Source organism: Oryza glaberrima, chromosome 2, assembly GCF_000147395.1.
Source record: "Oryza glaberrima chromosome 2, OglaRS2, whole genome shotgun sequence".
In the NCBI taxonomy this organism is placed as follows: Eukaryota; Viridiplantae; Streptophyta; class Magnoliopsida; order Poales; family Poaceae; genus Oryza; species Oryza glaberrima.
Genome location: NC_068327.1, coordinates 19,860,723 through 19,874,021, shown reverse-complemented (window position 1 = coordinate 19,874,021; position 13,299 = coordinate 19,860,723). Strand labels below are relative to the sequence as shown.

Sequence of the window (13,299 nt, the reverse complement as noted above, 5' to 3'; positions counted from 1 at the left end):
GATAGTAGTGTTCAAAGTTTTTCCGGTAAGGTATGGGATATACCATAGGTTCTGGAACTGATGAATGGTCACAAATTAGTCAAAATTTGGGAAAGAGTTGCGGCTAAGAGCAGGTACAATAGCAGATGCTATAAGCCAACTATAAATACATATCAGGAAGATAAAAGAAAAGAGTGAAGAGTAGTGGGCTACATATTTATAACTAGATGCAGCACGAACTCTAAGACACAATGTTTGTATGACAGATGAGACCATGTATTAATAGTGTAGTATATATTCATAGGTAACTATTATATAAATTGGCTATTACGTTGACTATAGGTGATTTGGAGCTAACAATAGGCTATACTATTAAACTTGCTCTAAAGGGTGTATTCGAGACGAGAGGTTGGGAACCTCTCACACGCACGGAAAACGGGATAAAAGATTAGCAAATAATTAAATCGGTTGTAATCGACAGATCTAGTACTTGTCACCCTCTAAACTAAATACCATTCACCCAATGATCTATAGATTAAAGTATCTTCCCTCTGTTTTAAAATATAACTATATAGATTTCGTAGTAATAGGATACGTCTCATCCAACTAAAATCTCTTATATTTTAGAGAGGTTTTACAGTGTTTGTGAGGTACTTAGAGGTATTAAGAGGTAGAGTAATATGCACCGTTGATCAAGAGAGGGGCAATGTATGGAATAAAAATTATCATAACCAATGAAAATGAAGTAATTAACTAGTGAAATATTGCCATTATTATCGAATATATTGAATACCTTGCTTCGTTGATCGTTACTGTACAATAGAGAAAATGTAAATCTACCTAGGCATCAATTAGATCTACACGGAAAAAAATCAGGCTGTCTTCTTTCTCGTCTCCCACATCGCTTTGTTCTTACTAGGGTTTGAATTGGTTCACTAGAAAAAAACAAAGGGAGAACTATCAACATGGTTGAGGATTGAAGCGGAGATGAGGTCGACCGGTCAATGGCAAGGCGAAGCGCATCCGCTAAGATTCCATTAACACAGTTGATTACTGATTTACATAGCTCACAATGTCATTCAGTGTTCTCCTCCCCTGTTCTTCTTCAAGGGTTTGAATAGGTGCACTCGCAAGGAGACACGGTCGTCATGGTTGAGTATTTGTGCAATCTACAACGAATATATCTCTGGATATTTGGCATGTGGTGCGGACGTTGCAGCAATTGCATGCCTTCTAAAGTGGCATGCAATCCGTGGATGCATGCATGCACATATATGCCCAATAAATGGACATGCAATCGAGGGTGGTTTCCATTTTATCATATATGAGGTAAATCAGGGAGATGGTTATTTTCAGGTCAATATTGTCAATATTAAAATCTAAGCGTATGGATGACATTATAAAATAAGTTATTTAATTCCCTAAGACATAAATTTTTGTTAATTAGTGAATTCTACAAAACTTGTAAATAACGAAATGAATGATTACTGTGCGAATCTGTTCTTAAAGGAAAAAAATGTAAATCTCAAAAAGAACACGTAAATAACGTCATGGAGATGACAACTACCAGTACCGATGCGGTACCTATATACCAAGAACTAATACTTAAGACAATTATATCCTCTATCTACTAGAATATTATCTTTTTACCCTTACTATCTAAGTACATGTGCCAATATTTAAATACTTTTTAAGTGGTATCTTTTATTGTGGAGCGTTGGATCTTTGCCTTTTTGGAATGCAAACACAGTAAAACCTCTATTTCTTGGTACTGAGAGAGTACCACTTAAAAGAGAGAACCATGCATATGCATGAGTTGAAATGAGAAGACTCGAATAAGATGCGCCTCTAATCCTCGATCGCAAAATAACCCATTCGATGGACCGAACACCCAGAGAAGCAAGTAACTCACAAGTTCGCCTCTAATACAAATCTTGTTTATCTACAATTACGCCAAACACCACAAAACTAACCTGCATAATAATAATGCAGCCAATAATTATTGTCTAGTTTAAAAATCGTACGGCGTGACGAAGCCTTCCGGCCGGAGAGGCGCGAGGAACGGCCGGACCGGCGGCGCGGCGAACAGCGGCTGCCGGCACGTCGGGCAGGTGGAGCGCGCGAGGAGCCAGCGGTCGACGCAGCGGACGTGGAAGCCGTGGTTGCACTTGGGCAGCACGCGCACGCGCTCGCCGGGCTCCAGGTCGGCGAGGCAGATGGCGCACGCCGGGCTCGGCCCGCCCGCCGCCGAGTACACCATCGTCGGCATCGCCCGCAGCGCCTTCCGCCGCACCCCGGCGGCCTGCGCCGCCGCCGACGGACCCAGCTCGCCGTCATCTCCCGCCGCCGCCGACGACGACGAAGACATCATCATCCGGCCGCCGCTCGAGCACCGGAGCGCGCACCGCACGATCGAGTTGAGCCCCAGCGCGCAGATGAGCGCGCACAGGAGCACGGCCAGGATCATCACCACGTTCGCGTCGAAGCTGCTCGTCCCGGCGGGCCCCGCCACGACGTCGCCGCCGGCCGGCGCCTCCTGTCCGGCAATCACCTGGCTCGCCCCGGCCGCGGCGGCGGCGGCGGCGGCGGAGCTATCCCCGTGTCCGTACGCTGGAGCCAGCAGCATCGCCCTCCTCGAGTACACGTAACCTTCCTGCATTCTCTTCTTTCTTCACCTCAAACACTGAACTAAACCTCTCTGCTTAATTCCTAACCAATCTGTGATTCTATTTCCTTTCCTTCCTAAGCAAAAATCCCTCTTGTTCTTTGGAACACAAAGACTGTAACTTCTTGAAGTCTGTAGTAATTGGTAAGTCTTTGATGAGCTGAGGCTGAGCAAGTATATATAGGCACTAATAAACAGCAACAGTGAAGGCAAACAGATTTAAGCAGTAATTACTGGGTGGTGAAGTGAGAGTAAGACTGAAAGCAGGGAGCTAATGGAGGCAGGGGCTTTTGGGCATGCAAAGGTCAGAATGCTAATCACTACAACTAGTAGCAAGCAAAGCACATTTGTGAATTATGATCACTAGGGTGATGGGGCTCTACTCTGCCTGATTGGATTAACAGTGGTGGCTTTTCTGGGCATCAGAGGGCACTAGCTAATCTAGTGTTGTGGCACCAGATCTTGTCTGCCTGATGATACTGGTGTAAAGTACTCCCTCCGTACTCGTAAAGGAAGTCATTTTGAACAGCGATACGGTCTCCAAAACACAACTTTGACTTTTTATTTCTATAAAAATATTTATTGAAAAGTGATATATGTATACTTTTATGAAAGTATTTTTCAAGACAAATCTATTTATATAATTTTTTACATTTTCAAACTCAACAATTTGAGAGTTATTCATGATTTATATTCCTAAGGTTTGACTTAAACATTGTCCTAAACGACTTCCTTTACAGGTACGGAAGGAGTAGAGAGTGTAATGAAGCATAGCACACATGCAACAAGGAGAGGATTAGAAAAGGAGAGAACACTGAATTATTTGTGTAGTTGCATCTCTTTTTGCAGAGAGATAAAATAAAAGCTGTTTTGGCAATGTGGGGGAGGATGTATCTTTGACCTTTGCTTGGCCAAGTGGAATTGGGGGGTCAAACCAAGTCAGTCTGGTCCAGGAAACAGAGCAGATAGACATGGTCTTTGAGTCTTCAAGATTGGACAGCACTATAATTCCTATTTGTCCATGCACTGAACCTGAATTATGAAAGCCTTGATCATAGAAAAGCCTTAATTGTGAAGCCCTGAAGGCTAAAAATGTAATGTTATGCTGCCAATGTAAAGCTTTCTTGTGTAAGATAATTACATGAAACATTCTTGTCCCTGCAGTGAAGGAAAAACAACTGTGGTCCAGATGAGTGAATCAGTGAAGCACCTAGCTTTTGGGGAGTAAAAGTTTCAGTAATTGATACTTATTAAATCATATCTTCATGGGCAATCATGGAGGCAGTAAAATAATGATCAACGGGTCACATTTGTGCAGTATGCATAATGGTGAAGATAACAAAGCCACTACTTACCAATCATGGATCATAATATTTGCAATTTGCAAATGTTTAAGCCTCCACTCTGAGAGCACCTGGTTCCATCATAGCTGACAACTCCTGATGTGTCACCTTGCCTTTGCCCAGGCCATCAACAGCAATCAATCCTACTTACAAAGCATAGGTCAAATTAACTTGTGGTTACTAGTTAGCCAATGACAAAGTACTTTTACTGGTCAATGGCTATCTGGTTATCCAGTGACAAAGTACTTTTACTTGTCAATTAGGCAATAGCTAAGAACTACTGAGAATGAATGGACTAGTCCAGAAGATCTATAAAGGAGAAGTAATTGAAGGGATATTCTAGCATCTGTTGGCTGTGGCTTAAGGAATGTTTGCCACAAGCACATTGCACTAAGACCCTGTTCAGCTGTTCTGTCTGAGATGATGCTGCTTGATATCTACGTGTAAGTCATTAGGTCATCATCTTTCCAAGTTGTCCCTAAAACCTATCTAACTATCTGCTTTATTATGCTCTAGTATAGCCCTTGTAACCTCTGCATTTATTTTGTGTGCTCCTTTTGTTTATTTGTGGGGATATGTAACCTCTGAAAGTTATAGGGGGGGACTGAAATGTTTCAGAACTATAGGTTAATCAGGTACAGCTTGCAAATACCTATCCGAATAGTAGGAGGAAAACCAGGATCAGAGAGAGCCCCACGAAATTATAAGACAATGCTAAACAAGTCCAACAGCATGAAATGCCTTGTATTGCATCTGAAGAGGGAAGAAGTTGATACTGGGATTACTGTAACATGAATGCCTTTTAGAAGCAACTGAGGAAGATCATACTTAAAATACAACCTCACCGATTCATAAATTTGCATATCACTGTTTGTGCACCACCAACTCTTCTATCTCCAAATGCGATTACTTTCGATAAAAAGTTTTTGTAAAACTAAAGCAATGGTGACCTTTGTAAGTGACTTCGAATCACATCCTAATCCATCTATCACATCTTGATATCCAGATTTTATCTGTCTGCTTTTCGCAAAGATTGTACAAAACTAAAATATTCAGATTGGAATGGATGATCGGGCTAAACTATCTTAATTACTTCCTTGGTTTTAAATTACTTATCGTTCTATGTTATACTGAGTCGAACATGTCCATCTTTAACTATTAATTCTTATAAATCTGTGTAGTTTAATACCATATGAACTGTATATTATAAAATTATTTCTCATAGTGAATCTAAAATATAAATTTTATAATATTAAACTGTATGAGTTTAGAAATTGATGGTTAAAAATTAAAATGTTTAACGTAAGATAAATATAGAACAATAAATAATTTGAAATGGAGAAAGTATATATTATTGTAAGATCCAATGTTGTTCATATCTAATCCTTTACCCACCGCATTGTATCAGCTACTTCATTCATGCATTGCTTGTTCAGCAAATTTAAGTTGACATGCACACTTTAAAAAAGATTATCCTTCCAATACTTGTGACTTGGCCAACAACGAGGAGGAGAGCAAATGGAGGATAAATGGAGACGCACTCAGCAGTTTGATGGTGGCTGTAGCTGGCCCCACAAGCTCAGAATTTCAGCTAAAAACGAATGGATATAGCCACATTACGTGCAGGAAACTAATAACGACTGTCACTAATCATGAGTGTTACTAGATCAGAAGGCAACAGAGCAACCAAATAATGAAAGTGATAGATGCCATTAGAATTTCTTCTTTTTTTTTTATCTGGCATTTCAATGCTGCAAAATAATGTCTGATTGTTAGCAACTAGTATATATTTTATAATAATTGCTATAAAAAAGGCCACAATCCTAATATTAGTAGACTTCAATTAAAAATCTACACGTTGGGGTCTCATATGACAATTGTCTCCAAAAAAAAGGGCTAATCTTGCTCCTAAATCTCAAGCCATCCCTCTGAATAAACAACTAATATTAACATGCAAAGCTAATCCAATCAGTGAAGCATATCCAGAAAATCATCTGCTTTTGTTGAGCTTTCAAGATCGAGTAGTCCAGGATAACGATGAAGTAATATATTAGTGCTTGCAAAGCCTCCCCAGTCTTATCTGATACTTGTTGAAAGATTGCCCTTTTTCGCTACTTGTTGGCAGGTCAGGATCTCAATGTGGATACAACACGTTGTGCCAACTACGGCCTAGACAAGATTGAGGATTAGCAGTAACCCACTTTCTTTCCACATTAGGCCTAATTAAACTTTTCAACTCGCTTGACTCTAGACAGCGAAATCTGCTGGGAGCCTGGAAAATGAAGGTATGACTGTAAGAGGTCAAAGTTACTACTACCAAGTTACCATCAGGAGCAGTAAAAAGTTTCTTCTTGAAAAAAAGATGCAAAAGTTAACTTCCACAGTTAGACGTACTTAGTTTTTTTTGTTAAAAAAAAAACTGATCTGGCCACTTAATACAAAGTAAAGTAATCATGTCTTGCTTGCAACCTTCCACTTTAATTAAAGGAACTACGGCTAAGATGTGGCAGGCAGGTGTAGCGTCAGTCACAATCTGTTTCCCTTCTATCACTAAGCTCTTGTTTAGATCTCAAACAATTTTAGTCAAAAATATCACATTAAATATTTAGACATATGTATGAAATATTAAATGTAGAAAAAAAATAATTACACAGTTTACATGTAAATTACGAGACGAATCTTTTGAGTCTAATTACGTCATGATTTGATAATGTGATGCTACAATAAACATTTACTAATGATAGATTAATTAGACTTAATAAATTTATCTCGTAGTTCATACGAGGAATCTGTAATTTATTTTGTTATTAGTCTATGTTTAATACTTTAAATGTGTGTCCGTATACTTCAAAAACTTTACACCCAAAATACTAAACACACCCTAAGTTTCAGCAAAGCCAGCAAAACCCTAAGTTTCAGCAAAGCCAGCAAAGCACCAGCAGCATCTGAAGTTCTACAGATTTTACAGTCTTTGCAGAAGCATCGAAGAATATAGCAAATGGAACCATCACATCAGGCAAATGGAACCATCACATCAGGTAGAGAACAGAAGAGGTAAAGATGATGCAATTTTCATCCCATCAATTTTAACTTAACTGTAATATCCTGACGATAACAACATTATAAGCTGCACTGACTGCATAACGCATTATTACATACAGAAGGCATCGGGGTACAACACAACGCATTAGGAGTACTAACTTCAGGCCACGACAACAACACAAAGCTACACTGCAACATGGCTCCTTGTTATAATATATAAGCTCCTCTTCACTTCTTGTGGATGCTGCAGAGGCAGTTCTCCTCGCCTACGTCTTTGGTGAGGCAGGGAGGCTGGCATGATCCGTCCTGGTACCAGGTCGCCCGCTTCTCCGTCAGCTCGTTCAGGAAGTAGTCCAGCTTGTCGATGGTCACACTGGGCATCACCACGACATGAGCGATGTTGCCCTCGCAGGCGAGCTGCCACCTCCGGACGAACTCCTCGTCCTTGGGCCTTTCGAACACCACGGTGCTGCTCAGCTCGTTGAGCATGGCGCCGATTCCAGCTTCCTTGAGGCGGTCCTTCAGGTAGTGAGCGTTCCTCAGGCACTTCTGGACCTCCTTCTGGAAGCCCCTGTAGCCTTTCCTGTTCAGGGTGTACCAGAGGAAGATCGGAGCATGGCCGTTCCTACTTCCCATGATCGTCGCATCTCTTGATGCCAGATATTCAACATTGCTAGAAAGACGATTTATGTGCTCCAGTCTTGTTATCTGGACACCACATGGCATGGGACATCCTACAAACTTGTGCCCGGAAACGCTCACACTCCCGATAGGCTTCTTAAATGATACCTTAGGTGCCTAGTGAACAAATTTACATATATACCACATCAGGGGAATGAACTATTTGAAACCATTAAGGATAGCTGTGCAACAGATAAGGCACAGGAGGGACTCAGCGGGAAGAAATGGAAATTACCTTCTTGACAAATGGTATCATCAGTCCAAAAAGAGCACCGTCACAATGGATATAAAACCGATCTTTAAAGCCACCTTCTTCAAGTGTTTTAATAACCAAGTCAAGATCATCGACAGCCCCCTTAACAGTTGTTCCTGCATGTTAAATTCGTTTTTAAAACAGTCCATATGTGCTACAAAAGCACTAAGCTGGGACATGGAGGAATGAGACCAAGCTCACCAATGTTAACATTAATAATGGCAGGTTTGTCTCTGTTTAGCAATAACTTTCTCTGAAAATCTTCACAATCTATTTCCCCAGAAATAAGGGTGTCCACCTTAACACAATCCATCCTATACATCCTTGCTGCCTTGAATACTGAATAGTGAGACTCACGGGAAGCATACAGGATTCCATCAGGGAATACCTCTCTCCTGAAAAACAATTTGTTGAGAAAGATTCAGTACAGATTTTACAGAAATGACATTTTGACAGGAAAAAATGCACTTTGCAGTCAATAGAATAGGGTCTCTTCAACTACTAACCCAACAAGAATACCATGCAGGTTTCCTTCTGTGCCACAGTTTGTAATGTACCCCCAGTACTCATTCTTTTCCAACTCCCAGATGCGAGCAAACCAATCCAATACTCCCACCTCAAACTGCCTGGAATGTACACCATAGTTGCTCTCGATGAAGGGATCACCAAGGTTGTTGATGGAGAAGTGTTGCAGCTGGCCAAGTGCACCATAGTCGAAGTCCAGGTTATACGGGTAACCTTCATCAGAACAAATGGACATGTGAGATTAGCTTCAAAAGGAAGAAGGATTATGTGATATTTGAATGGGTCAATTTATCCCACTGGATTCCATGTTTATGTCTATGCTACCCTTTTCTAATTGATGAATTGTTCACATTACACAGTATTGTTTTTATTCCGAAAACATGAGTTGCAGCTAGCAGCAAGTGATTTAGTTCTGTAATTCCTCAGAAAATTATTGACTAGAGATATGGTAATATAGAGAACACAAAATTGTTTGAAGCACCCACGGAACCGGAATCGCCCCTTGTTCCAAAGAGGAGGCGGCCAGGTTAAGCTCATTTTAGAGAAAGAGCTTGACTAGCAGAGTGGCTTTCATTTATGATGTTGAATGACATTATACAATTATATATGATGTGTATGGTCCCGAAGCTTTGCAAGACCAAACATACTTATTGTATTGAAGAATTTCCAGTTTTTCATTGCTGAACATTGAACTTCTTACAAAATGTTCATTATAAGTTTGAGGACAAATTTTGTAAAAGGAGTTCATGTGCAGCATTGTAAGAGTTTCATCAATTGGCATGCACATTAAATTTGTAGTTACTAATCCAACATGGACATACCTAATTACATATGCAAAAACCTCTGAATAAATAAACAGTCAATAAATATTGGCACATGCCTAAGTTGACACTGGCAAACCAATTGCAATTTGCTTTCATTAAAAAAGGGTCAAGAGCAAGCTACTGATAAAAAATGCCACCTTCTTATCCCCGTAAACAAAAACATGTGATGCTCAATTGCATACAGCGCGTGCTTACTGCTACAGTGTGTTGTCTGTCAGTGCTCGCGTATGCAACCTCATCCCAATCATCAAATTCGATTCCACGACGAATGTTGTGGAAATTGAGCACATAGCGCTTGTGTAATCTTACACGTTGCGCGAGTGAACTTTTAACCATTCCTTATAAGTATAGGTGGCAATCAAATTAAGCAACAAAAATGAAGCATGCCGATGATGTCTAATTCGATTACGCACGAAAGAATCGCGCGATTACCACCTGATTGAAGGTTCCCCTGTTCGGTTCACGAGTACACGACGAGGCATTTGCAGAGCAGAGCCGAATTTTGTGAAGGCGTCATTTACTTCATAATTTCTTTTAGAAAAAAAAATGTAACATCACAAGACGACAACCTGAATGTCACGATCTGGACAGCAACAGCAAAGGGCAGCGCCAATCCGCCCCCAAATCGCCGCGCCCACACGCACACGTCACCCAGATCGGGGCCGCCGCGAACCAGATCGGGGGGGAGGGAGAAGGAGGTCGGGTAGTAGCAGGGGAGGGGGAGGGGGCGGGGCGTACATACCGAGGTGGTGCTTGGTGCGCTCGACGAGGTTGCGGCGGTAGAGCGCGAGGACGCTGGCCATGGCGGCCTCCCGCTCCCCGGTCTCCTCGTCGTCCGCGTCGGGCTCCTTCACCGCGAACGACGCCGTGTGCACGTTCCTCCCCAGCACGATCTCCCTCCTCGTCGGCGACCCCTCCCCCTCCTCCTCCGCAGGCCTCGGCGGCGATTCCACCTCCATCGCCACCGCCACCGCCGCCGCCACCGCCTCGGGGCGCATCCCCTTCCCGACGCCGTTCACGGCCACGGCGGCGCCACCCAGGTCGACCAGGCCGTTCCCGACGCTCCCCACCATCCTCGTCGTCGTCGTCGTCCGCCGCCGGTGGAATCTTCTCGGAGGCGCGGAGATTTTGGGGGACGAAAGGGGGGGGGGGGGGAGCAGCCGCGGCCGGAGGAGAGAGAGAAATAGTAGAAGAGGGGTTACGAGGGTTTCGCGGGGGCCTATTTATAGGAGCTCCGCGAGAAAATCGCGTCGTGTCACACTGTAGCCGCCTCGGCTCGGGCTCGGATCGCACGCGGCTTTCACGTTCTACACAACGACGCTGACGTGTGGGGCCCAGGTGAAGGCCGGCCCGCCGTGTCGGTGGGCGTTTGTCACGGAGGAGGGTCGGTGCATCGGTGCGAGTCGGTCTGAGCCCGACAGGTGCCACGTGGCCTGCTTTTTTTTCTTTTTCATTTTTTTGGGTTTTTTTTTACAGAGAAAGAGAGGGGCTCTCTCGTTTTGCTTGCCCTGACATGCATGGCGCGTACGTGTGGAGCTTATCGCTAAGATCCGGATTTGGTGATTTTTTTAATGAAAAAAATGGACAGTTGGATTTGTGGTCGACCACGATTGATAATCACGCTAAGAGAAGGTACAATAGCATACTATTAACCAACTATAAACATATCGAGGGAGAGAGAAGCAGTGAGCTACAGATCTGTAGCCAGCTACAGCACAGACTCCAAGATAAAATGTGTGTATAATAGGTGGGACCATGTATTATATGTTTATATGTAACTATTGTATGAATTATCTATTAAATTGACTATAAATAATTTAGAGCGGGTAGTTATTTATACTATTAAACTTGCTTTAACACGTGAGAGGATCTGGTGTAACCATGATTAGATCTTGTTTTAACAAATCAATGATAATCTCGCATCTACTACTAGTAGCAGCAAAGTTACGCTTAGTAAGCAGCAATTTATTTAATTGTTACATTAAGCAGGATTTGTGCACAGTACCAGTAGCGCACTGCTCTACGGCTTCGCTTGCAATTTGCAATACTGTGGTGTCTTTTTTTTGTTTTGTTTTGTCGCGACAAGTCAGTAGCGCGCTGTAGCGGAGTAAACTACTATAGTAGTATCTCTTCGGCCCACATGTCTGACAGGTGGGCCCGGCGGGGTGTGCGGGCCATGGAAAAGGGGAAAATATCGAGATTCCTGAATCCGGTGGTGGGGCCGAGCCCGTGGGAGGCGAAGCCGCCACCACGACCACGCAGCCAGCGTGGGAATCTTCTGGGCCCACCTCAGGTCACGCCACGGACGCGCCTCGTCCACGTGACGTGGCGCCAAGCGTGTGGGGTTTGCTTTTGCCGTTGCCCGTTCACGCGCGCCAACGGCTGCCTCCTCATGTCTGTCTTTCCCTGTCTTCCTCTATGGTGGGGCACTGCTCTTCTACCTACCTGCTCCCTCCGTTTAAAAAAAAAAATTTCTAATATTCCAATGTAAATTTAATAGCGAGTAAAAATGACCAAAATACCCCCTTATTATTAAATAAAATAGTAATAGTGATAGATAGGTAAAGGGTATTTAAGAGATAAAACTTCTTATTTAATGTGCAGACAGTAGCTAAGATGGTGAAAGTTGTTTCCTGTGAGACAAAATTCAAACCACAGAAGTTGAGTTTTTTTTTGAATGGAGGGAGTGCTCCATCCGTTCGCGGTACTTCATCCATTCTAAGATGTTAAATCAAACTGGATAAATTTTAACAAATATTACACTAGCAATATAGTTTTGTCTTAAGTATTACGTATATTATATCATTATATTTGTATTTTAAAATACTTTTATGTGATATTAATTTTTTTAGTTGTTTAATAACATACTATAAAATAAAGTAATGATCAAAGTATATTAGTAAAGGCCGTGTAAAAAATATATGCCTTAGAATTTAGAATGAATGGAGTATAATACAAAAGATTATGTCATTTTCTATATATTAAGAAAGTAACAACATTTAATAGTTCAAAAGAAAATAGGTAAGAGGGTATAAATGGGAAATAAAATAATACAAAGAAGTCGATATGTGAATAAAATAGGTAAAATTTGCTTCAGAACGCTCAAAGTTTATGATTTTTATTGTATAACACCCAAATAGCTTGTATTTGTTATAGGAATCACGAAAACATGGTAATTAGCTGTTAGACACTGAGCATATTACTTTATTGTATCCGATCCCAATGGAGAGAATCTTTTAAGAAAGACAAGTTTGCCCATAGGGTATCTTTCTTTATAAACCGATCAGGTTTAGTTCGCTAACAACTACACCAGTGAGAATGACTGCATCGAGGAAAGTGGGAATGGACTGAGCCTGGTTCGAACGAGACCGAGCCATCTTACAAGCCGATGGACACAAGGGCAAATATGTACTTTCCATATTGTTTATCTCTCCATTGCACCGGATATAATAAAATAATGCATTCAGCATCCAACAATTAATTACCATGCTTTCATGGTATTCTACAGTAAATACATGTTATTTAGGTGTCTTGCAACGAAGATCGTGAACTTTGAGTGCTACTCCCTCCGTCCCATAATATAAGGGATTTTGAGTTTTTGTTTGCACTGTTTGACCACTCGTTTTATTCAAAAATTTTTGGAATTATTATTATTTTTTTGAACTTACTTTATTATCCAAAGTACTTTAAACACAACTTTTCGTTTTTTATATTTACATAAATTTTTTGAATAAGACGAGTGATCAAACAGTGCAAGCAAAAACTCAAAATCCCTTATATTATGGGACGGAGGGAGTATATAGCAAATTTTATTAAATTATAATAATACAAGAATAGATGAAAACTAATATGTTGTCTTGGGAACACAAAATCTCAAACTCGTATATTATGGGTCAAACTACATAGGTAAAATCTCTTACATTATGCCACAAATGAGGGAGAATTTTTTTAACCTTTTAATTTTAAAAATAAACTCTCCAAAAATTA

The 13,299-nt window shown here is 41.5% G+C and overlaps 2 protein-coding genes across 2 annotated transcripts; both read right to left on the bottom strand.

The window, feature by feature from the left end:
* Positions 1-1,666: 1,666 nt before the first annotated feature.
* LOC127764063 (RING-H2 finger protein ATL72-like) lies at positions 1,667-2,906 on the bottom strand. The gene has a single exon (XM_052288887.1). The coding sequence runs from the start codon at positions 2,636-2,638 to the stop codon at positions 1,991-1,993; it is 648 nt and encodes a 215-aa protein (XP_052144847.1). The 5' UTR covers positions 2,639-2,906; the 3' UTR covers positions 1,667-1,990.
* Positions 2,907-7,048: 4,142 nt separating this feature from the next.
* Positions 7,049-10,477, bottom strand: LOC127762999 (serine decarboxylase 1). Its single transcript, XM_052287553.1, has 5 exons — positions 10,055-10,477; positions 8,470-8,701; positions 8,165-8,358; positions 7,946-8,079; positions 7,049-7,827 (listed from the first exon to the last, which is right to left on the bottom strand). The coding sequence occupies exons 1-5, from the start codon at positions 10,383-10,385 to the stop codon at positions 7,258-7,260; spliced, it is 1,461 nt and encodes a 486-aa protein (XP_052143513.1). The 5' UTR covers positions 10,386-10,477; the 3' UTR covers positions 7,049-7,257.
* Positions 10,478-13,299: the final 2,822 nt, after the last annotated feature.